General features: G+C 42.7%; 1 protein-coding gene and 1 non-coding gene across 2 annotated transcripts; both read left to right on the forward strand.

Annotated features, from left to right (window-relative positions):
• The first annotated feature begins 539 nt into the window (after window positions 1–539).
• TRNAE-CUC (transfer RNA glutamic acid (anticodon CUC)) lies at window positions 540–612 on the forward strand. The gene has a single exon. It is a non-coding gene; the product is annotated as a tRNA-Glu (tRNA).
• Window positions 613–15291: 14679 nt separating this feature from the next.
• Window positions 15292–17141, forward strand: EPCIP (exosomal polycystin 1 interacting protein). Its single transcript, XM_060009813.1, has one exon. It carries the CDS (start codon window positions 15292–15294, stop codon window positions 15949–15951), a length of 660 nt encoding a protein of 219 aa, XP_059865796.1. The 3' UTR covers window positions 15952–17141.
• Window positions 17142–24028: the final 6887 nt, after the last annotated feature.

Consider the following 24028-nt stretch of genomic DNA (forward strand, 5'->3'; position numbering starts at 1 on the left):
GAAACAAACACGATAAATACTGTAGTAAAACAGTGATGGGGGTGTTTTAATCAAAACCAGTAATCCTTACACAGTTCTGCATATATTCATTGTTTAATAAATATGTTTTGGGGCAGTTTTTTAGCAATAAGTGTGTTGGTGTATATTGAGGAAAGGAAATGTTTCAAAAGAATTGTGCATAATATTTATAAAAACCTGTCCTTAAAAACTACCAAAAATATCAGACCTCATTTGCTTGAAATGTTTTTTAATGAAAAGGATGATATTTCGCAAGTTTTTTACTTTTATTTTTATACCTAACAATTCAATGTAATGCATTATTTAAACATAATGCTTGAAAGGAAAAAAAAAGATTTCTCATCATGTTTTTTGACAGAAACTGGGCATTTTCTGAAAATAACAGATTCAATACAGTATCTATGGAAATGAATACTTTTCAACAGTTGACATAACACTTCCCAATTTTCTTTTTCGCATCAATATTTTTATTGCTTGAACCCAGTGTATGATCCACTTTTAAAATTCAGGGTTTATGGAATTCCCTGGCGGTCCAGTGGTTAGGACTTGGCACTCTCAATGCCAGGGGCCCGGGTTCGATCCCTGGTCAGGGAACTAAGATCTCATAAGCCAGACAGTGCAGCCAAAAAACAAGAAAAAAAATTCAGGGTCCAGTGGCTCGTGTCTCTGTGTCAATGGAGAGAAGAGACAAAGCACACAGTTCCAGGGGTGTGTGATTAAGGGGGCCAGACCTGCCGAGATGGGGGTTGGAGCACCAATGATCTAATTAGCTAAACGTATAGCAAGCCATTCACAGGAAATGCTTGAAGGGTTTGCAACCATTGGTTAATAAACTCTCACAAGAACCTGTGTTGAGTAGAAGGGTGCAGTAGCCACATATTTTAGTTAAGACTTCCCACTGGCTTGCTCTCTGAGAATCTTTGTCCCACATTCCATGACTATGTTAACAGCAGCAGCATTCAACCAATGTTGTCCTTATTTTAAAATCTAATGTATAAGCCATTTCTTTTTAAAAAAAAAAAAAGCGTTCTGATGCTTGTGCATGATAGAACGCACTTCATTCCTTTTATTTCCCGTTCATGTAGCGTGAGGTTTCTATGCACACTTGAGGTTAGAGGCCACGGACTCTAGTAATAGAATCCGAGGCACGGAACGTCATGTGAGTAGGAACTTGACCCTGGGGTGGGAAATGAAACTGTAATTTCCACCATGATGCCTTAGAGTATATTTGGCTGTCTGGGTTCAAATCTCAGTTGTTTCTTTCTGGCTCTGTGACTTTGACCAAGCTATTTAACCTCTCTGTGTCTTCATTTTCTGATAAGAAAATGGGGCCATAATATCTACCTTTACGATTATTGTAAGGATGAAATGAAATAAAACATGTAAAATACTTCAAACAGTACCTGGTACAAAAGAAGCACTTATTAAATATTATTAATCTTTGAAAAATATGTGTAGTTCCTGATTTCAGTCATTTTTCAACACACATGGAACTCCCACATTTCTTATGTGAAAGTACGTTGCCTCCTATCGACAACCATTTTCTATATTTAGCTAGTTTAGCCCTGGGAACAGGGCTAAACAGGGCTGAGGGGCAATAAAGGTGTGTGTAGTAAAATGTTAGCACAATAACATCTGTTCTCTATCTAGTGGTCTGAACTCTCTTGGGAGTCAAGAGTTGTATATTTGACGAGTTCAGTCTGAGGTGTCTGTTAGCTATTCAGGTAGAGCTATTCAAGTGAGATGTTGGATACATGAGCACGAAGCTCAGGGAAGGGTGTGGGAGCGGTTAGTCATCAGCATGTAGATAATACTGAAATCCAGGAGTTAGCATGCAATCACCAAGGGAGTGCATATACACAGAGAAGAGAGCCAGGCGCCAAGCCAGGAGCATGCAACACTAAGGGAAGACGAGCAGACGTCAGCTGGATACTAAGAAGGAGTTGGCATTGAGGTGGCAAGAGAAACAGGAGCATGTGGTGTCAAGGAAGAACAGAAAGGCCTTTGCTCAGGAAGGAGGGAGCTGGCAACCATGTTGAATGCTGGTGAGAAGTCAAGCAAAATGAGACGAGGACATTAACCATTGGTTTTGGCACATTTGGGGGGTGGGAGTCACTGGGAATCTGATAACAATCATTCCAGTGGAATGACCCTAAGAACAGCCGGCTTAGAGTGGCTTAGAAAATCTAACATAAAACAGGCCCTGGGCTCTCAGTATAATTATAGATTTGCTTGCAAAAGCTTGGTTTTAAATTTCTTTTATGGTTAACTGATGTGGACCTATGAGAGGTCTGAGGTAGGCAAGCACTGTCATCCATGAATCTAGCCAATCAAGATCCGTGAAAGATGTGAAGACAGTTTAAGAGATGAGGGTGGTTTCTTAGCAGAAGAGAAATAGAAAACACTCCTGACACAGGGGGCAACATAAGCAGCATGAGGGAGGCATCACACACACACACAAGAAGACAATACACACACACACACACACACACACACACACACACATCCATCAGGACTTGTTCTAACAATATTCCCTGATGCCTTTCCATTCCAGTTTTGATCCATTTCCCATAAAATGATCACTTCTCATTTGCATTTCTGAACTGCCTGGGCTCCAGGGTCATTAGGAAGCCAGGATCTTCTCTGTGCCCAGGAGCTTTACAGGATTCCTTTGGAGTCATGCCTAGTCACCATTTCATGGGTATTCAGTTTAGCCCAAATTGTGTTGCCCATATTATCCACTAGAGTTCTGCTCTTGTCACAAAAATAACCTTCAATGAGTCATCAATGAGGTCAGGAGGCATTCTTTTCAAATAAAATTCTTATGTTAGAATAGTTTTAGACTTACAAAAAAGTTGTGAAGATAGCACAGAGAGTTCCCATAAACCCCGCACCCAGTCTCCCCTATTATTAACAATTTACATTACTGTATTATACATTTGTCACAATTAATGAATCAATATTGATACATTATTATTATTTTAACTAATATCTATATTTTATTCAGATTTTCTTCGATACCTAACGTCCTTTTTCTGTTCCAGGATCCCATATTACCTTTAGTTGTAGGCACATAAAAACCCTAAAAAATCTTCCAAGAAAGCAACAAGGTTCAAATTACCTTTGGTTCCAATACTTGTAACTAAAACCACTAAAGGAAAAATTTAACTCTTACTTGTCTAAAATCTAATGGTTGAATACAGATGAAAGGAAAAAGCTTAAGGCTTACATCTTAAGGAAATAGTTTAAGGTATTTTATGGGCTGTAATAATGTACAACTGTAAGTGGAAGGCCTGAATCCCTTTTTATTGTTCTGGAAGCAGGTAATTAAAATATTAAAGGTCTGCCAGCATTTTTTTGTTTCTCATCTCCTAGCAAAGGGATTACTCAGACTTATTTTCCTTGGCAACCTCACACTCATATAATACAGGCCCAGTAATTTGAGCAAAGCTCTCCCTGAATTAGTTTCACAAGACTGGATGCTTAAATGTTAGATTGTGGGGAAGTTTGCAGCAGGGGTTATTATAATCCCTCAACGGAGAGCAATTAAGGCAATGGCTTCTGATGCCCACAAATATCTGTGAGACCAATATATACTAACTCAACTCATGCCTCCCTGAAGCCTGGGGAAGCCACGTGGAGTGAGGTAGAAGGACGGTGATCTGGGGTCCTGACTCGGGTCTCATGGTCCCTATCCTAGGTGAGTGTGTTTCACCCTTTGTCCCCATCAGATTCACAGAAAAGTTCCAAGGCAACTGCAAACTTAGACGATGCTCACTGGTAAAGTCACAAGAGGTTGCAGATGCCTCATGGGTCTTTTGCCAGATGTCATTCGATGACCTTCAAGGAGACTCACAAGCAAGGCGTAAGATATTGAGTTTAAATTGCCACCCTCTCACCAGTACACAAAATCTCCTTATACTTCCTCTGTCATGGCTGAACCACATGCTGAAATTCCTGCTAAAGAAGAAGATGGATTTTGCTTGCTAATTTGATATGATACACTCCACAATTCCAGGAGGTAAAAGGTAAAAGAGGAAGTAAAGGATCAATAACATGCCTCTCTGACTTAGCTAATATAGGGATTTATTTGGATAATATAAATATTTACGGAGTGCCTCTATGAGTCAGGCGCTAAGGACAGGGGAAACCATGGTCAACTTGAAGACCAGGGGTCTGTCACAATAGAAATCTGACTGACACAGCATACCAGCAGCAATTGTTCCAGCATCCAATAGACAAACTCGTGGGTGAAATCAACATTCAATTAAGCTGAATGCTTTCAAAACATAAAACGTCTGCTTTTCAGTTCGTTCTTTTAAAAAATAGTTATATATATATATATATATAGCTATTTTTAAAAACTATTTATTTATTTTCTTGGCTGCATCAGGTCTGAGTTGTGGCACGCGGGATCTTTGTTGCGGTGCTCGGGTTTCTCTCTAGTTGTGGCACACGAACTCAGTAGCTGTGGCGCGAGGGCTTAGGTGCCCTGCAGCATGTGGGATCTTAGTTCCCCAGCCAGGGATCGAACCTGCGTCCCCTGCATTGGAAGGCAGATTCTCTACCACTGGACCACCAGGAAAGTCCCCAGTTAGTTCTTAATTATCTTAGTCTAGACGCTTTTGAGCACTTTAGTTCATTTCTATCATTAACTATGTTTAATCTGAAAGCAGTAATCCAATTGATACTTGAAGAGATCCTGGCTTCACCAACCAGTGGGCACAAATAAGGTTTAATTAACACTAATCGCTTGTATCTGGTTGGTTTGTGCTCCCATCTACCTGATACAGGTCCTTGCCTCCTTCCCACCCCCATGTCTACACAATAGAGTCTCCTCTAATCATTTCTTGGCGTCCCCTGGAGTGCCTCACCTGTATTCACAAACGGTCCTTTCATGTGCCTCTGTCCCCAGCCACCATTGGATGTCGACTGCCCCCCCATGCCACTGCCATGGGGCTCCCTGTTAACTTGTTGCCCAGAGAGCAGTGTCTGGGAACATCCCAGTCTGTCCTCCAGGAGAGGCCAAATGATGCTATCTGCCCCTTATCCCTCGCTGTTTCAGAGCTGGGCTGCCCTCAGTGCAGAAGTGGGGAGAATGACTCTGTCCCCTGCTCAGTGTCACACTTTCTCACCTGGGCAGGGTCCACTGTGTCCCGAATCTCTGAGTTCTTGAGAGCCGTCCATACAGTATCTGCCTACAACTCTACTGGACTCAGCCCAAGGCTTTAATTAGTCTGGGTTAAGAAGAGGCAAGCGCTGTCCCGTCCCTCCACCCACTCCTGCCCCAGACCCTCACACATCATCTTTACTCTTCCTTCTTTTTTCTCAACAATTCCACATATACAAATTCCATATATACAAATAACCACCTGGTCACCCTCTGAACTCATGAGACGTGTCCAGATGCATCTGTTCAGACTGGGCTGGGTCCAATACAGGGCGGCTACTCTATGACAGCTCCGAGCTTGCTACTACAGAAGAATGGAAAGGAGTTGAGGACATTGTTACCCTAAGAGCTTATGATCCAGTCTAGTGAGAGTAATAAGACACATGACACAACTAGTGAATACTGCAGGGCTGTGAATAAAGAGGAGCTAGTGTGCTTGATCCAAAAGTGGTTTGATTGGGTGGTTTTGTTTCCTCATAATTTCCATAGTCCTTTCCTATCACCATTCTAACAAATTCCCACAAACTTAGTGGCTTAAAACAACACAAATTTATTCTTTCACATTTCTGGAGGTCAGAGGTCCAAAATCAGTCTGACTCCGCTAAATTCAAGGTACTGGCAGGGCTAATCCTTCTGGAGACTCCAAAGGAGAATCCATTTCTTGCCTCTCCCAGCTTCTAGAGGCTGCTGGCATTCCTTGGCTTATGGCCACATCACTCCAGTCTCTGCTTCTGTTGTCACTTTTTCTTCTCTCTCTCTTCCTGTATCCCTCTTAGAAGGACCTTTGTGATTTCGTTGGGACTACCCAGATAATCCAGGATAATTTCCCCATCTCAAGGTCTTTAACTCAATCACGTATGTAAAATCCTCCTTGCTTTGTAAGGTAATATTCACAGGTTCTAAGGATAAGGACATGGATATCTTTAGGGGCCGTTATTCAGCCACCACAATATCCAGCAAGCACAGAAGAAGACCAGAAAGAAAGTGTTTTGATCATATCCCATGCTTTTGCTGTCTCTGTAAACATTTTACACACATTGAAATGAGTAGAAATGGGAATTGGACAGTTATTTCCATTTACCAGACTTGCTTACTAATAATTTCAAGGCCTCGCATTCCTCAGAATTTACAGGAGGACATTTGTAAATGAGGTTCAAGAAAAAATGATACAGGAAGATCTTTTTGTTTTATGCTGAGCCTGTTCTCTGTTCAAATTTTCAATGCAAGCAGTGCATTAAATTAAGCATTACTTTGGATTTTGGGGAAGGTGGCTTTTGGGATGTTCTAATATCCCAAATATATATATATTCCTATTATCACTATAATGCTGACATTACAAAATGCCGTAGTTTATGAATAGTACTATAGTACTCTGTGTATTATAGTTGCTTATGAGTAGTAGTAATAGTACTTACGAACAGCATTAATAGACTATATATTATGACATGCACCTTGCTTTACTCTTATTATAACCTTGTGTGGTAGGTATTATCATTCTCATGCCATATTGAGAAAAATGACTCAGAAAAGCTCTTTGGCCCAAAAATATTCAGTGAGTTTAACAGTCACAAAAATGCTTTAAATTGTGTCCCCTGAAGACCCGAATTGGATGCTTGAAGCTAATTTGGCCTAAATTCCAACTTATGGAGACATGAACTTGTATCTCCTCTTTTTCTAGATGAGGAAATCTATCAGATGATAGCAAATAGTGTAGGTCTTACTGTATAAATCAAATGAGAAATTGATCCCACCAGAATCACAGCAAACCCCATTTCCTGCCTCTCATGATGAATCACATGAACTTCGATGAAGGGGAAGTGATTTTTGTCGACAGAGACTTTACAAGGTGGTGACTTCAGAATGACTTGGAAGGGTGTGTGAAAATTCAGTGGCTCGTACCAGGGATGGGGAGTGTGCCGTTGTGGAATGTGAAGAAGAAAGAAAAGACAACACTTACCCTAGTAAGAAAACATGGGGGAGAAACCCAAATTCGCTTTCAACATTATGAGCTTTGAAATATTAAGCAATAAGAACATTATTCCTCTTTCCAATATCATCTTATGTAGTGCTTCTCTCTAAACTGTCCCCTGCAGTGCCCTTGTGGAGCAGAGCCAAGGAAAAGGAAAATGCTAAAAATCTTTTTTTTTCAAGAAATCATTCTCAAGATCCTCCACCTAAAGCCTTCATCCAGCATCTCTGCGAGCTTCTCACCCACAGAACAGAGTAGCCAACATTTCCTCCCTGACCTCCATGGGAAGGGTGATTGCACAGCCACAAACGAGTGGGAACTGGGCCTGAGAACAGGTGGCCACACAATTCTGGGTCCTAGAAAGGAGTCTCATCCCACACATCTCCTGTATTTCTATTTAACCCTCGCTATCCCTCTAACAAGGGGCAAGGTAGGGTTAAGGCTTAAAGCGCAATCCCCTTGGGCAAGAATGTGTTTACTTAAGTCTGTACTAAGGCTAAACCACGTGATATTAGACCCCTGTATGAGTGGGCTGTTAGCACCAGGCATCTGAAAAGAGTGGATGAGGGGATGAGCAAGGAATTAAGAGGAAGGCACAGCAAGGGGACAGCAGGGCAGGAGCCTCGACCTCATTCCCACCTCCTCAATCCCACCCTCTTGTGCCCTCTACCCCCTCAAGGATTCCAGATAGTGAAATAAATTTATCTGGAGAGCCTGGAGTTAGAAGGAGCCAGCAAGTGGAGAGAGATAAACCTTCAAAGAAAATACAAAAGAAAAGCATTTTCTCACTTAGAACTCATTGTTTTCTGGTCTCAGCCCCTCTAATTCAATCTCCACCTGGCACCTGCATGAACTTCCTTAAGCACAGATCTACACGGGTCTCCCCTGCTTACAAACCTTCAGCGCCTCACTTTTGCCTCTAGCAGGGGCCTCCAAAGGGGGGGTGTACATCAAAGGGGGTACACGAGCCAGTGGGGTAGAGCTGACAATACTCAAACTTCCACTTTTATTTTTCATCTGAAGTATTTAAAATTCTACTCTTCGTGTACAGTATAATTACGGTATTTCTAATACCTTTATAAATTAAAAATTATATCTACCGGGGAGGGGTTTTATTGGTGGGGTGAAGATCAGAAGCGTTTGGAGATCAAACCGCTTAGCTTGGCTGGCACAGTCCCAGCCTCATGGCCCCAAGACAGGCCAAGTACTCTAGTCTGAGATTTTGCTCAAGCAAGTCCTCTATATGCAGCACCTCAGCTTCCTCACTCCATCCCCTCTCTTCTCAGTCCACACAGCACCAGCTCTGGGAGTCTTTCCCATTTCTCCCTGCCCAACACTTGGTCTGTGTCTTTAATAAGCACTCACCATGCACATCACCTTAGAGTTAGTTGCCCAGTTGTTTGTTCCCAGAGTACATGCGATGTTCCTTGAGCAGCCCATTAGACTCCAGCAGTGAGCGAGGCCATCTTAACTGCTGTCCATGTCAGCAGGCAGTGTGTGCCTTTTTTTTTTCTTTTTGCGGTGCGCGGGCCTCTCACTGCTGTGGCCTCTCCTGCTGTGGAGCACAGGCTCTGGACACGCAGGCTCAGCGGCCGTGGCTCACGGGCCCAGCCGTTCCGCGGCATGTGGGATCCTCCCAGACCGGGGCACGAACCCGCGTCCCCTGCATCGGCAGGCTGACTCTCAACCACTGCGCCACCAGGGAAGCCCCAGTGTGTGCGCTTTTGACAAAATACACTCCAAGAGTATGGGTACACGTCTCACTTTGTGGGTACACCTAAGATTCCAAATTGTCTCCTTTTCAGGAATTCCTCTCATTTTCAGCACCTCCAAATCTTTAAGGATTTTTGCAGGGACACACTCTGGGGATTACATTTGCGAGAGACATCCTCACTTAGCTCCGCAAGTCCTGCTTCAAAGTGGGTTTCTTGGGATGCCCAGACGCTGGATTTCTTCTCCCTTTCTTCCCCGTGCTGCGTTCAGATTTATATTTCAGACTGTCTGCTTCTTGCTGGAGCATCTTATCCGCGTCTGCTTCTCTTCTCCAGTTTCTTCAATTGAGTCTTTCCCTTAATTGTCTTTGCACTTAAAAACAAATCACTTCTAATTCCAAATTCAACTTACATCTGAATTAAAATTTGAAATCACTCAATTTTTGATTGCTGTAAGGATTTGGAGAGTGTCGCTCTATTTTCCCACAATCGTTATGTCTTGTCTTTTGTGTTAAGACTATCGAATTCAAAGCATCATTCTTCATGACATTTCAAATCTGTTTCAGGCAAATGGTCCAAAGGCTATCCTCCCGCTGACACAATATCTCCTTACTAGTAATACCTTCTTATAAACAAAACTAGTCCAGTTTGAAACATTCCTTTTGGAGCCAAGTATAAACATTATCTACATTTGGGGTGTAATCCTAGATTGAGAAGGAATCTGTGTGGAATTTGTTTTGAAGTAACTGATGTCTGTATCTGCTCAATTCAGGAGTCTTTGCTTTCATGCAGCTAGCTGCTAGTATTAATTGCTCTCAGGATTTCTCCAACTGAGATATAAAAATATTTCAAATGAGTCTGAATAGGAGCTCTGGTTTCTAAACGTGTTCAGTGATTCAATGATCAAAGATTTCACGGCCATACATGGTTTTCAGCATCTTGCCTGAAAAGTTTAGGTGGACTCACACCACCTGAGCTTCTTCTGTCATGGGTGCATAAAACTGTTCATTGTATCTCACAACCTAGGTACGTCAGAAACTTCTAGTGCCCACCAATACCCACATTCTCCTCTCCTCTCCCGGCAAAGTGCTGGGCTTCATTTCCAAGCTGCTTGCAGCCACGTGGTACCATGTGGCTGAGTTCCGGCCCATGAAATGTGGGCAGAAAATACTGTGGAGGGGACTCCCCTGCCGGTGCAGTGATTAAGACTCCCCGCTTCCCCTGCAGAGTGCGCGGGTTCGATCCCTGGTCAGGAAACTAAGATCCCGCATGCCGCGCAGTGCGGCCAAAAAAAAAAGAAAAAAAATACTGTGGAGGAGCTGAGGGCCCTAGAAATTGGCCTAAATAAATAAATAAATAAATAAAGCCTGAGTCGCTGAATGACCGTGGAGCGGAGCACACCCTCCCTACCTCCACCCCCCTTTAATGGCATTAGGCTGTATGTAAGGGAGGAATGAACCTTTGCCCTAGTTTCACTGTGCATTTGTTCATTAGTGGGCAGACTCCAGCATGGCATAAGCAGAATGGCCACACATAAAACCCACGCCCCCTGCCCCTCCCTATGCCCCTGGCCCTCCCTATGCCCCAACCCTAGGGGTGTGGAGGGGGCTTATATTAGGACACAGTCTGCAAATCTCAATGATGGAGCCCACAAAAAACTGGGATGCTGAGAAATGATCTGTCAGAGGAAGTCAGAGGATTCCAGCCCCACAGGACCCCTCGACTGCCCCTTCCCACTGCCACCCCTGCCAACCTCATATCCTGTCAATCTCTCTATCCTACTTTTGATTTGAAAAATTCTGGTCACTCTATGCTAATTACGTAGGTAATTTTCCTTTTATGTTTCTCACTCAAGAAATATTTCTCTAAGCAGATATTATGAACTTAGCCACTCCCAGGCAGTCCTAGGTACAGACTTAATATCCCATACAAATTGTTATTAGAATTATTACCACATTACTGTGTGATCATTGGTTCCAGTGTGTCTTCGACTGGGGTATAAGCCCTTGACGAAGCTCCTACTACCTTTATCTTCTAGCACAGTGCCTAGCGCAAAGCAAGCGCTCAACAAATGTTTACCGAGTGACTGAAAAATCATAGTTCGCCAAATGTCAGCGTACCAAGACACTTTTAATCGCTTCTTATAGATATCCCAGTTCAGATTGGCTTGAGTAGGGAAAACAACTTGGCTCATATATTTTTAAAAAATCAAGGAAGAAATAAAAAAAAACAAAAAAAAAATCAAGGAAGAATGTCAGGCGTGGCTTGATCTGGGCGCTGAGGAAAAGACTGTTAGGAATGTCTCTCTACTTCTTGTCTCTGTTTTCCTCTGTGTTGGCTTCATTCTCAAGCTCACCCATTCTGGACACAAGGCAGTTACCGATAGATTCGTATTTCCCTTCTACAAGCTGAGCAACCCCCAGAGAAAAGAGTGTCTTTCCCAACAGTGCCCCCCCTACCATGGGCAGGAGCAGGTCAAGGGGCGGGGGCAATGTGATGTATCTGTGCTCGCTCTGCTTATGCCAGGCTGGAATTTGCCCACAGATGAAGAGATACATAGTGAAAGTAGGGTGTTCATAATCCACATTCAACAAAACTAAAGAAAGAAATCCATGATAAAGCTGAAGGAGAGCCTTAAAAAACTAAAAATACAACTACTGTATGATCCAGCAATCCCACTCCTAGGCATGTATCTGGAGAAAACCATAATTCGAAAAGATACATGCACCCCAATGTTCACTGCAGCACTATTTACAATAGCCAGGACATGGAAGTAACCTAAATGTCCATTGACAGAGGAGTGGATAAAGAAGATGTGGTACATGTATACAATGGAACATTACTCAGCCATAAAAAAGAACAAAGTAATGCCATTTGCAGGAACATGGATGGACCTAGAGATTGTCATACTGAGTGAAGTAAGTCAGACAAAGACAAATATCATATGATATCACTTATATGTGGAATCTAAAAAAAAGGCTACAGATGAACTTATTTACAAAAGAGAAGTAGAGTCACAGATATAGAAAATAAACTTACGGTTACCAGGGGATAAGCGGGGGGGGGGGGGAATAAATCGGAAGTTTGGGATTGACATATACACACTACTATATATAAAATAGATAACTAATAAGAACCTACTGTATAGCACAGGGAACTCTACTCAATACTCTGTAATGGTCTATATGGGAAAAGAATCTAAAAAAAGAGTGGATATATGTATATGTATAGCTGATTCAGTTTGCTGTATACCTGAAACTAACACAACATTGTAAATCAACTATACTCCAATAAAAATTTAAAAAAAAAAACTGAAGGAGAAAAATGTCCAACTAGCATCTCTGTGGAAACCCCATCAATTGGTTACCAGGGATACTTGTCCCCCTCTGTAACCCTTCATGAGGCTTCAGGCATCTGGCCTCCTTGTTCTGGCCTTCAAGTTCCCTGATGTCCGGAAGGCAGCGCCCTCACTGCTGAGGCCCAGCCAGGGCCTTGACTGCTAGGAAGTTGCTCACAAATCCCTTTGGGGATCTCCAGCTCCACTGGAGAGCTCCAGGAAATCCATATCTTTTTCCCTTCTTACCACTTGTCTTCTTCCATGCACTCCTCTGAATGGTAACAGCACCTAAAAGAATGAGGTAGACACTTGTCACCAGGTTCCAGCTGATGTATAGATGCCCATCCTTCCCTTTCCCTCTAAGGCTGGGGTCAGAGCAGGCCATTGATACGATGACAGCATTTCTAGTTCTGGGATGCTGGGGTTACTGGGACATGAAGTCCTAGAAACCTCCTGTGGAATCTGGGACAGGTGATCATCTAAAATTATCTGTATTTAGTAAATTATGCACTGTTCCTTACTAAGTGGGGTATTTGCCACCACATTCTAACACAATTTAAAACTGTTAAGCCTCTCGTTCAGGGAGAATTCTGGATCTACATGTTTCCCAAAGCCCTTTCTTTTACTACAAAATGAACTAATGAATAAATCCTTTAAGAAAACCCTGTGCCATGGACCTAGAGATTGTCATACTGAGTGAAGTAAGTCAGACACAGAAAGACAAATATCATAGGATATCGCTCGTATGTGGAATCTAAAAAAATGGTACAAATGAACCTATTTACAAAACAGAAATAGAGTTACGGATGTAGAAAACAAACTTACAGTTACCAAGGGGAAAGGTGGGGGAGGGATAAAGTGGGAGATTGGGATTGACGTATACACACTACTATATGTAAAATAGATAACTAATAAGAACCTACTGCATAGCGCAGGGAACTCTACTCAGTACTCTGTAATGACCCATATGGGAATAGAATCTCAAAAAGAGTGGATATATGTATATGTATAACTGATTCACTTTGCTGTACACCTGAAACTAACACAACATTGTAAATCAACTATACTCCAATAAAAATTAATTTAAAAACCTATTTGAAAAATCCATTTTTAGAAAGAATAAAAACACTACTTATACTTAAAAAAAAAAAAAGAAGAAAACCCTGTGCCAACTTCAAGATAAACACAAACACTATCAGACGCCTTATCCAGTCTCCCGACTGGATTTTAGCCTACCCCTCTCCTATGATCCTATATTTGTGTGTACATTCAGGAGAGCTTTCTCGGTTCAGCCTTCCTGGTCTTCCTCTTTTGCAGATGAGCCCTTGGGGCAGGGTCCGGCTCTTGCCCATTTTTGTTTCTTCTGCTTGGCCTTACCTGACTCCTGCCTTTGCCTCCTTTCCCTTCCCTACTCTCATAGCCTCTGGTCCTCACACGTAGGCCTGACCCACCTTGGGCTCTGGAAGCAGAATCAAGTCCTTTAGAACATAAGCTCATTGTCTTATTCTGGGCTGTATCCCCTGGGCTAGCAAAGCGCCTGCCACCTAGTAAACTCCCAACGGGCATTTGTTGAATGAATGAATGTATTAGGATTGCTGTGAGCCAATGTCTTACCATCCATTCACGTTTACTTGACTGAGCTGATTTTTAATCTCCCAGCACTCACGCCACCAACCTGTTGATGGACTTGTGCTGTCTGCCTGTGTACCTGACCCCAGCGTTTTTAGCTCTGCCCCCCACCTTAGATTTCACATTGACTTACTCTGCCATCTTGTAGCCTCATCTTACTCCCTGAGGAATGCAGGTCTGCCTAGCTTCTTTCCTGCTGTCACCATCCTCTTTGGACACATGTGTAACTCCCTGGAGTGACCTTCCATCAGTCCTTCCTTACCACGCTTCCTGCAGGGGGCCATCACTCGCTCTGGACTCTCCTACTCAGAGGTCTTATCCCCAGTATCTTGCCATGCCTACCACCGTATGTATAGATGCACTGAACTGTATTGTTTGGTCTGTCTGTTCAGTCATCAGCTAACTCAGGAGAAATTTCCTTAGTTTTGCAAAACTGAAATCTGGTGCCCTATTTCATAATGTCTTATTCCAATCACACCATAAAAGAAGACCACACGTCTATTATACGCCAGGCACTGTAGGGCATTTCCCCCCAAATTGGACATCAGGGTTGCTCTTTAAATTAAACAAGCATTCTTACCTTATTTAGGTCATTTAACAGTGCTTATACATTGCTTCCTTTTGGAGCCCTATAGTAAGTTATTTAATAAAGTCAATTTATAAAATTTGTTCGGGGAAAGGAGTAGATAAATCAGGATCATTGTGATTAACTGGTGTGTGATTAATCTTTTCATTGTCGAGTAACACAGTTAAAGTGGATTCTAATTCTGGACTAGGAGACCAGGAAAAGTATGAATGGTCCTACAAACAGATTAATATGATCGAGGGGAGCATGTTTGTCTAGTTAGAAATTGAAGTTTACCATTAACTAAATGTTTCACCGGTATTCATGCTGTGTTAACAGGTAGCACTTGGGTAGCTGATTCCGACAAGGAACTGTTTGTCTCCTGAATACCAGGAAGTCAGATATTGAGGGGGGGTGGGGATATGTGCCTGTTTAGAGAGTAGTCAGGTATTCAGTACTGGCAACGGGAAGTTTGGAGGAAGTTTGGAAGTACGCGCTTAGAACACTCCAAATCCCTGCCCACAGACAGGCTGCGGTAGGTCTCCTGTCCGGCATCTGCTCTTGCTTACTTGTTGACATGTTAGTCTCACTGCCAACAGACACCACGGGGAGTTTTACCCCTCAGGTGGGCAGAGTTCATGGGACTGGCTGAGGCCTCCCAGGAGGTTCTGAGAAAAGAGCGTTGCCTGCACTTGGGCTCCTAGCATTACCTGCCTTTGCTAGAAACTGCAAGAGAGAAAGTTTAAGTCGGGTTATGTAGGGGGCTCCTTTTCCGGAAGCTGCACGTTTCTAATGAGAGGCTGTGATCGCAGAGCTGCACGTTTTCTTTCAGGTGAGTTCCAGTGAATCGGCTCATGAAGGGGAAGCTCGCTGGCCCACCCTGAGACAAGAATGGTACCACCCTCTGGGTGCAGCCTCCTTGTGCTCGGTGCACTGGGCGTCTTTGCACTTGGCTGCTTCGCGAGAGCTCAGAAGAACGGCACGCTAATTTTCACGAAGGAAAACACAATTCGGAAGTGCAGCTGCTCTGCAGACATCCGGGACTGTGACTACAGTTTGGCCAACCTGATGTGCAGCTGTAAAACCGTCCTGCCTTTTGCAGTCGAGCAAACCAGCTACAATGACCATCTGACCATCTGGTTCACAGACACATCTGCACTGGGACCCCTGTTGAACTTCACGCTGGTCCGGGACCTGAAGCTTTCTCTGTGCAGTGCCAACGTTCTCCCCACTGAGTACCTGGCTATTTGCGGTCTGAAGAGGCTTCGCATCAGCACCGAGGCCAAGCATCCCTCCCCAGAGCAGAGTTTACTCATCCACGATGGTGGGGAGAGAGAATCCAGAGAGAAGCCCATGTTGTTACACCAAAGCTGGCAAACCTGTATGTATATCTCCTTCTTAGACATGGCACTTTTCAACAGGGAGTCATCCTTAAAATCATACAGTATTGCAAACTCTGCCAGCATGGCCAGCAACTTCCCCTACTTTTCCTACTTTAAAACCTTCCCAGTTCTAAGCAACAAAAGCTATGTTGTCACATTCATTTACTAACATTGTAGCTGTGTCCAACCTTTGGGACCTTGGGCACATTATGGATCATTTCAACAAGGAATCTGTGAACAAGGTCATGGGTATTCCTATCCTCAACTTCACTTCACCCCCAGCCCCCATTCTGCCGGCCCCCTCTGCTCTGCCCATGCCCATCCATGGTAAAACAAAATAAAAAGAGCCAAAAAACCTACTTGATTCAGTCCAGAAACGAGCCTTGAGGGCCAACTAGAGGCTAGGTCCTTGCTACTGGGGGCAGGTGGAGAAATGTCAGATCAGAAATGGAGAGACCAGTGCACCCCAGGAACTGCTTAGTGGAGCTCAGCAGAGGGGGTGACCCCCAAGAAAGGCGCCTTCCTTCAAAACATTGCCTTAATTTTTTTTTTTTTTTTTTGCTTCATTTTGTTAGATAGGTTGGAATTCCCCTAAGTAGAGAATGATAGACTTCAGCATTTTGAGACTGTGATTGCCACAGAATGATTAGGCTCTCTTAGACTGGTATTTTCCAAATATCTTGTTAAGAATATTCACATTGAGAAAAGGGAATCTTGTGAGTGTGTTTAGTGAGGGAGGTTTGAAGCTTGGAGGATAGGGTGGGACCTTAGGACTGAATGAGGACACTAGGGTCCTGAGGAAGGGATACAGAAATCAAAATTGGAAGTCACAAAGGCCAAGTGCATTGGGTTTTTTCCTTAGAGCAAGGCCTAAACCCAGGGAAAGTTTTCCTCTTCTAGCCCTTCATGTCCCTCTCTTGTCTTGCCTACTATCGTCGGCCCCGCTGTACCACTTCCCCCTTTCTCCTCTCATTGTCTTCATCCCCCACCTCCTTCTCCTGCTCCAGAAATCGGAACTTAGATTAATACTAGGAGAACTATGTTTGACTACACTAGGGACTAGCCTGGGAATGTAACAGTCCCTTATAACATTACTCCCATGGGTAAATATGCCCAGATTACTAATAGATAATAACTAATAATTAACGAAAGAACTTAACGAAAGTCAAGATACTTTGTATGATGGGGTTAACACAAAATGGTTTTATGTGCATTGATACAAGGAACTAACACATTTCTTTTTTAATTAAATTGACTTGGGGATTCCCTGGTGGTCCAGGTCAGGATGCCGCAGTCTCACGCCTGAGGGCCCGGGTTCAATCCCTGGTTGGGGAAGTAGGATCCTGCAAGCCATGTGGCACAGCCAAAAAATAAATAAATAAATACATTTAAAAATTAATTAATTAAACTGACTCATCATTGTACGAAGAAAATCTTCTCTCCCAGAGACCCAACTTACCATTAAAGTGGAATATAAAGAATCTGTGGCAATTATGGTATAAATGTCTAAATTCAGAGTGCAAAGAATTTGAAACATTACTGAATTTATGATATCATAATAAGAAATAGTTCTATTATGAAATGACAGGCTGTCTTGGAATTGATGACTTTATATCACATTCATCACATTTTTCTCTTAACCTTAACACAGGGTGACTGAAATAACCTGAAATGTCTACATTTGCGTAATTGGTGGGGGATTTGGCCATTAGGGCTAATTAGCATGCATCTATAATGTCAGTGTTTAAATTAGGCCAAAACTAAGACCAAAATATGAATTTTAATAGAAAAATGTAATGACCTCATTACTGACATTGTATTTGAGAGGTAAGATTAAAGTGATGGAAAAAGACAAAGAAGAAAAAAAGAGGGAGAAAGAATGGCAAGAAGGATACAAGTGAAAAGATTAATAATAAATATATTTACTATCATTAGTTACTGAAAATGTAGCAAATTGAATTTTAATAGATTTTTATTAATAAAGTATAAACTTAACTGATGTTAGACATTATGAGCATCTTAATGTGCATATCTTCCATTTGGTGGCTTTTAATAGTTTCAGAGCCCTTTCACATGTGTTTTAAGTGATTCTTATAAGAAATAATTGTGGGTCAATGGGACTTAAATCAATAGAGGAGGAAAGCTAATTAAGTTATAAATCAAGCCTGAGGTTGCCAGGTTTCTAGACTGAAATGCGGTTCAGGTTGTGCTGACAGAGGACAAATAGGCATATACATGGGGAAACATGGCATCTGGCGCTCAGTCACAGGGTTGGGAGGACAATAGGGAGCGGTGGGGATTGTGGCGAGCTGAGCAGGCACATCCACCTGAAGGGTCCACAGCAGTGCAAGCTGGCTGAGTGTCACTGCCATGGGACAATACAGCAGGGCCAGATCTGATCCTTCAAGGGAATTAGGAACTCCAGGTGATTTGTAAACGTTGGCACATTATTCTGCTTTTTTGTTTGTTGCTTTAAAAACCACTGTGTGGGTCAAACTATGTCAGTGGTCCCCATGGAGTCTGGGACTAGCCACTTGTCGCCTCTGATCAGTGGTGTGTTAGTGAAAGTTTAGCCGTCAGCTCTCCCCACAAAAGTCTGTGTGTAGATATAAATGTGCATAAGTTTATTATAAATTTTATTGATAGAAAGGATGTGTAGCACACAACTTACAAATGATAATAAAATGTGTAATGCTCTTTATTATAAACTCTGTACGCAATTAACTCTCAAAGAATGCTTTAGTTGATTTTTGCCAAAATCTTGTATCCAAAGCCAACCTAGGGCGCCAATTGATGAGCAAGTATAATTCTGACGTAAGTGTTGGTTGATATTTTCATTTATGTTAGGAGTAAGAGGAAAGTTAAACAATAAAGATGTATGTGGGAATGTCACTTGTTAGTCAATGATGTAAGCAACTTCTTTGCTGAATCAAATAATTGGTTTCAAATACTGGAGGAAATTTTCCTCGATTTAGGGGACTAGTCACAATGTAAGGGCTACAGACATGATACATTTTTACGTTTAGTCTGCACTGTTAACATTTTTCCCATCACACTCAACAAAACAATAAGTAAAACCCTGATATGTAGTGTTTTAAAAGACATTTTAAAGACATATTTCTTAGCTTTATCCACTGAGAGGGCCAAGAAGCAACGACACTCCTGTAGCAAAAAGCACATCGATACCTACATTTTGGTTCCTCAAAACCATTCCGCATTAAAACAAACAAAAAAACAACAACAAAGAAAATAGGACCCCGGGACTTCAACGCAGGGAGCCCGTGTTCGATCCCTGGTTGGAGAACTAGATCCCGCATGCTGCAATTAAGTCTGCATGCCGCAACTAAAAGATCCCGCAGGCCGCAACTAAGACCTGGTACAGCCTAAATAAATAAATAAATAAAAATTTTATAAAGAAAATAGGGCCTTGAAGAAATAACTGATTGCACAGGGCTAGGGCAGCAAAAATTTAAGGGTGAGCCTGGAACATCTTAATGTGACAGAAAGTAAGAAAAGCTCAATAAATTGATGGGGACATATAAAAAAATATAGAAGTCAGCTTAAAGAATTCCACCGGTCACAAAGGGACCATCTGAGTATCAATATGATCAATTACCAGAGTGGATTTTAGCATATTGACTTGAAAAAAAATTCCAGGAGTTAGTACTGTCAAAACAAAGGAAGGAAGGAAGGAAGGAAGGAAGGAAGGAAGGAAGGAAGGAAGGGAGGGAGGGAGGGAGAGAGGGAGGGAGGGAGAAAAAGAAAGAAGTGGGAATGGGGAAGGGAAAGTACTACTTTACAGAAGAATGGCAACAAATACATATAGAAGGAATAATAGAAATACAAAATCACCATTTTGCAAACACCACCATAATAATTAATTCTGAAAAGAATCATTAATGGATGCTAAAATGATTGGATGAAATATGTCTAAAAGTATTATCATCCTGCAGAGTATTTGTAAACCACAAATGGTACCTTTATGATGGAGAAAGGTCCCTAAATGAGTGACTGAACTTAATGGGACAAATTGGCATCATGGGCTGCCTGATGTGATACACCTGAGAAGGACACATTAACTATGAAGTATTCTTGCCTAAAATGTTAAACCTGCATCTAACCCAAATCCAAATTGAGGGACATTCTGCAAAAACAACAAATAAGCAAACCAAAAACACTGGCCTGGACTTTGCAAAAATATCAGTGTCATGAAAGTTTAAAAAAAGGGATGAGCTGTTCTAGAATGAAGGAGACTAACTAGTCATGACAACTAAATATAACGTGCAATCTTCACTGGATCCTGAATTGGGGAAAAACCAACAGCTATAAAAGACAGGAGAATGGGACTTTCCTGGTGGTCCAGTGGTTAAGACTCCCGTGCTTCCACTGCATGGGGTGCGGGTTTGATTCCTGGTTGGGGAACTAAGATCCTGCATGCTGTGCGGCATGGACAAAAAAAGGGGCAGGAGAAGATAGACGTCTCAGCTCGAGCATAGAGAGTAAATTTCTCTTTCTCTGACTTTTGGTTATATTCAGGCCCTCAAAGGATTGGATGATGCCCATCCGCACTGGTGAGGGTGATCTTATCTCTACCAGACACCCTCACAGACACACCCAGAAATAATGTTTTATCAGCTGTCTGAGCATCACTTGGCCCAGTCAAGTTGACACATAAAATTAACTGGCACACACAGGAAAAGGCAACTCCGTAGAATAAGCAACCATTTTATCTAGTGAGAACAAACTGCTGTCCCCTTTATGAGGGAAAGGGTCTAGTATAATGAAACTGGCTCATCCCCCCAGGGAGTGTTCCATATTGGGGGATCAAGGTTGGATGCTAAACAGATCAGAAGTCCATTTGAATCCATACAGAACCTTCACCCCTGACACCGTGGCTACTTTGTTCATGAGTCCATTGGGTAAGCACAGGAAGAGCTAGGGAAGGAGGTAGACTGGTATCTATAGAAGGAGTCATGTCATCCACCTTATATTGTGAGCACCCTTTTTCGTGGGGGCACTTTGGAGTATTCACATAGACACAAACGTCCTCCTACCTGTGCTTATTCCGAGTCTGTCCTTGTAACTCTTCCCCACATCTCCTTGTCTTATTCCAAGTCCTGTAACTTTCACCCCAGCCTTTCCTCCTCTGGGTTTTGTGAGAGAAGTAAATCAGATAGAAAATGATTTGAATGATTATTCTCTCAATTCTCCCAAGATGGAACACGCCTAGATGCATACAAGATAAGTTAATTTATTACTTAAATGGATACCTTAGGACATTAAGGCTAACTGTCTCTAGGAGCCCCAGTTGAGAAGTGGTGATCCAGCCAAGCTATTAATTACTACTAATGAGTCAGAATAGATCTGTAGTTCTACCCATGTTCTTTCCAGGCAAAGCAGACAACCAGATGCACTGCTTGGTGTTCTTCTGCTGGGAAGGTTTCCCTTCACTATTTCCCTCATGCCTATGCCCGATTGGGGCTATAATGCTACTGAGCCCACTTCAGATGATGCCAGCACATCGTGTGGAACCATATGTGCTCTAGACTTGAATTTTTTCTTCCTTAATCAGTTGGTCATAGGTATGGCTCAAGGGACAGTGAGCAATGCATCAAGAGTAAGAGCGGGGCTTCCCTGGTGGCGCAATGGTTGAGAGTCCACCTGCTGATGCAGGGGACACTGGTTCGTGCCCCGGTCCGGGAAGATCCCACATGCCGCGGAGCGGCTGGGCCCGTGAGCCATGGCCGCTGAGCCTGTGCGTCTGGAGCCTGTGCTCCGCAACGGGAGAGGCCACAACAGTGAGAGGCCTGCGTACTGCAAAAAAAAAAAAAAAAAAAAAGAGTAAGAGCAACAAAGCACAGAGAACAGGTAAGTACTCTTTCAACTTGCTTGTGTCTTCAAGACCGCTAGCATCCAGTCACATATATACGACTTCCACTCATGTATAGAGGGCTGTTTTCATGCCCATCATTATATTTTTAGCAGATCAGATAACTTCAGTTTATTTGGGGCAGCTAAGATCATACGGTCACTTGGTGTCCCATGGTTAAATATTCAGTCTTTATTAGGGCTTACATCAAGCCAGGAGCAATTTCTCAAAAGGAGAATACTTATTTGTCATTTAATTGAATTCAACTTCAGCTTGCTACCTGATACATACTGGTCACAGGACTAAGATTATCCTTACTATAAGAGTATTTAAAGCCACAGGACTTAGTTTGGTCACCTAACAAGAGAGTGAAAAAGAGGGCCCAGGATCAAACAATAAAGCACCTGAATACTTAGGGACCACTTAGAGGAGAGCCAATAAAGGGTTGACAAGGTTAGTGAGGAAGGAAATAACATGAGCTGGGGTGTTTTTGAAGGAATGGTGTTCTGGTAAACGTTTAATAATCAGCTCTCAAGGAAAAAGAAGTCCAACTTGAGGCATTTGCTGGTTTCCATGGTGTAAATACTCCTACCATGGCCAATTTCAAGCTACAATGTGGCATCACTGAACTTGAAGTTGGGAGATGTGCAGAATCAGCTCTGTAAGCTAGACGAGCCAGCCCTAGCACACCATAGAGAGGACAGTGTTTTAAGTAGGAGAGTGGGGTCAGTTCTGTTGAAGGCTGTTGATGGGTCAAATAACGTAAACATAGGAGGGTCCTCTGGCTTTGCAAGAGGTAAGTCATTGGTGACCTGAATAATGGAAGTGTTAGTGAAGTTGTAAGGACAGAAGTCAGATTGGAGAGGTTTGAGGAATGAATGGGACATGAAAAAGGGCTGGAGTTAGTGAAGGTATATGTATGGAGAAGTCTGGCTGTGAAGGAGACCAGAGAAACAGAGCAGTGGCTGGAAAGAGTGATCAAAAGAAATTTTAGGATGGACTTACTAATATAGTGTGCATGCAGGTGGACATGACACAGTACAAAGTGTTGATGAGGCAGAAGACAGGAAGGCCAAAAGAGTGAAGGCTTTAAGGGGATAGAATTCTGAGCACAAGTTGATGAACTCATCTTTGATAGGGAGAAGGCCACGTTTTCCATTTTCATGAGTGGAGGCAAGGAAGAGGAGTACAGATACAAGTTGGTTTGTAGATGTGGTTCCCTCTGATGATTCTCTCTTTTCAGTAAAGAATTATGTAGTTATTAGTTGGGGATAGCATGAAGGGCTTGAGAACAAGTACATAATAATCTCCTGGTATGGGAAAGCAAACTGACCAAGGGAACATTAAAAATACTAGATAGATAAATTTGTTGAAATCCCTAAGGTGCAGATGACTCTCTCATGTTCTCTTCATTGCCATATGTTTACACATTTTAAGCCTTTGCCATTGTTTCGTTGGAGTGATGGGAGAAGGAAATGATAAAAACCTATGGTTAGGGGCTTCCCTGGTGGCGCAGTGGTTGAGAGTCCGCCTCCCGATGCAGGGGACAAGGGTTCGTGCCCCGGAAGATCCCACATGCCGCGGATCGGCTGGGCCCGTGAGCCATGGCCGCTGAGCCTGCGCGTCTGGAGCCTGTGCTCTGCAACTGGAGAGGCCATAGCAGTGAGAGGCTCGCGTACCGCAAAAAAAAAAAAATAAAAAAAAAAAAAAAATAAAAAAAAACCTATGGTTATTCCCACATCTTTAACTCAAAGTCGATTTACCTCTTAAAGTCTTTCCTGCTTCTTCTTTGCTTATTGGTTTGCTAAGAGCTATTAGGTTCTTCTTAAGTCAGTTGTGAAATTTGTATTTTGCTAGAATACACATTTTCTGTAGAATTTCAAATGTATTGCCACTGGGTTCCGTAGCACATTTTCTCATAATTAATTCGGCTCTTCCTCGTGTCTGGTTATATGTAAAGTTGTGGGGATATGTATGTGTGTTCTGTATTCTTCCTTAATTAAGCTTGGGTTTTTCCTTGTAATTCCTATGTTTGGGGATTTATTTTCTTTATTTTTTATTTTTTTTGCGCAGTACGCGGGCCTCTCACTGTTGTGGCCTCTCCCGTTGCGGAGCACAGGCTCCGGACGCGCAGGCTCAGGGGCCACGGCTCACGGGCCCAGCCGCTCCGCGGCATGTGGGATCTTCCCGGACCGGGGCACGAACCCGCGTCCCCTGCATCGGCAGGCGGACTCTCAACCACTGCGCCACCAGGGAAGCCCTGGGATTTATTTTATTATTTTCTGATTTATTAATTACTGTTTTATCTTTGACTATCCCTACTCCACACATTCTTGAATTGTTTTGCTGGGTTTTTCTTTCCTTTGTCATTTCTGAG

The sequence above is a fragment of the Delphinus delphis genome, chromosome 4 (genome assembly GCF_949987515.2).
Source record: "Delphinus delphis chromosome 4, mDelDel1.2, whole genome shotgun sequence".
NCBI lineage: Eukaryota > Metazoa > Chordata > Mammalia > Artiodactyla > Delphinidae > Delphinus > Delphinus delphis.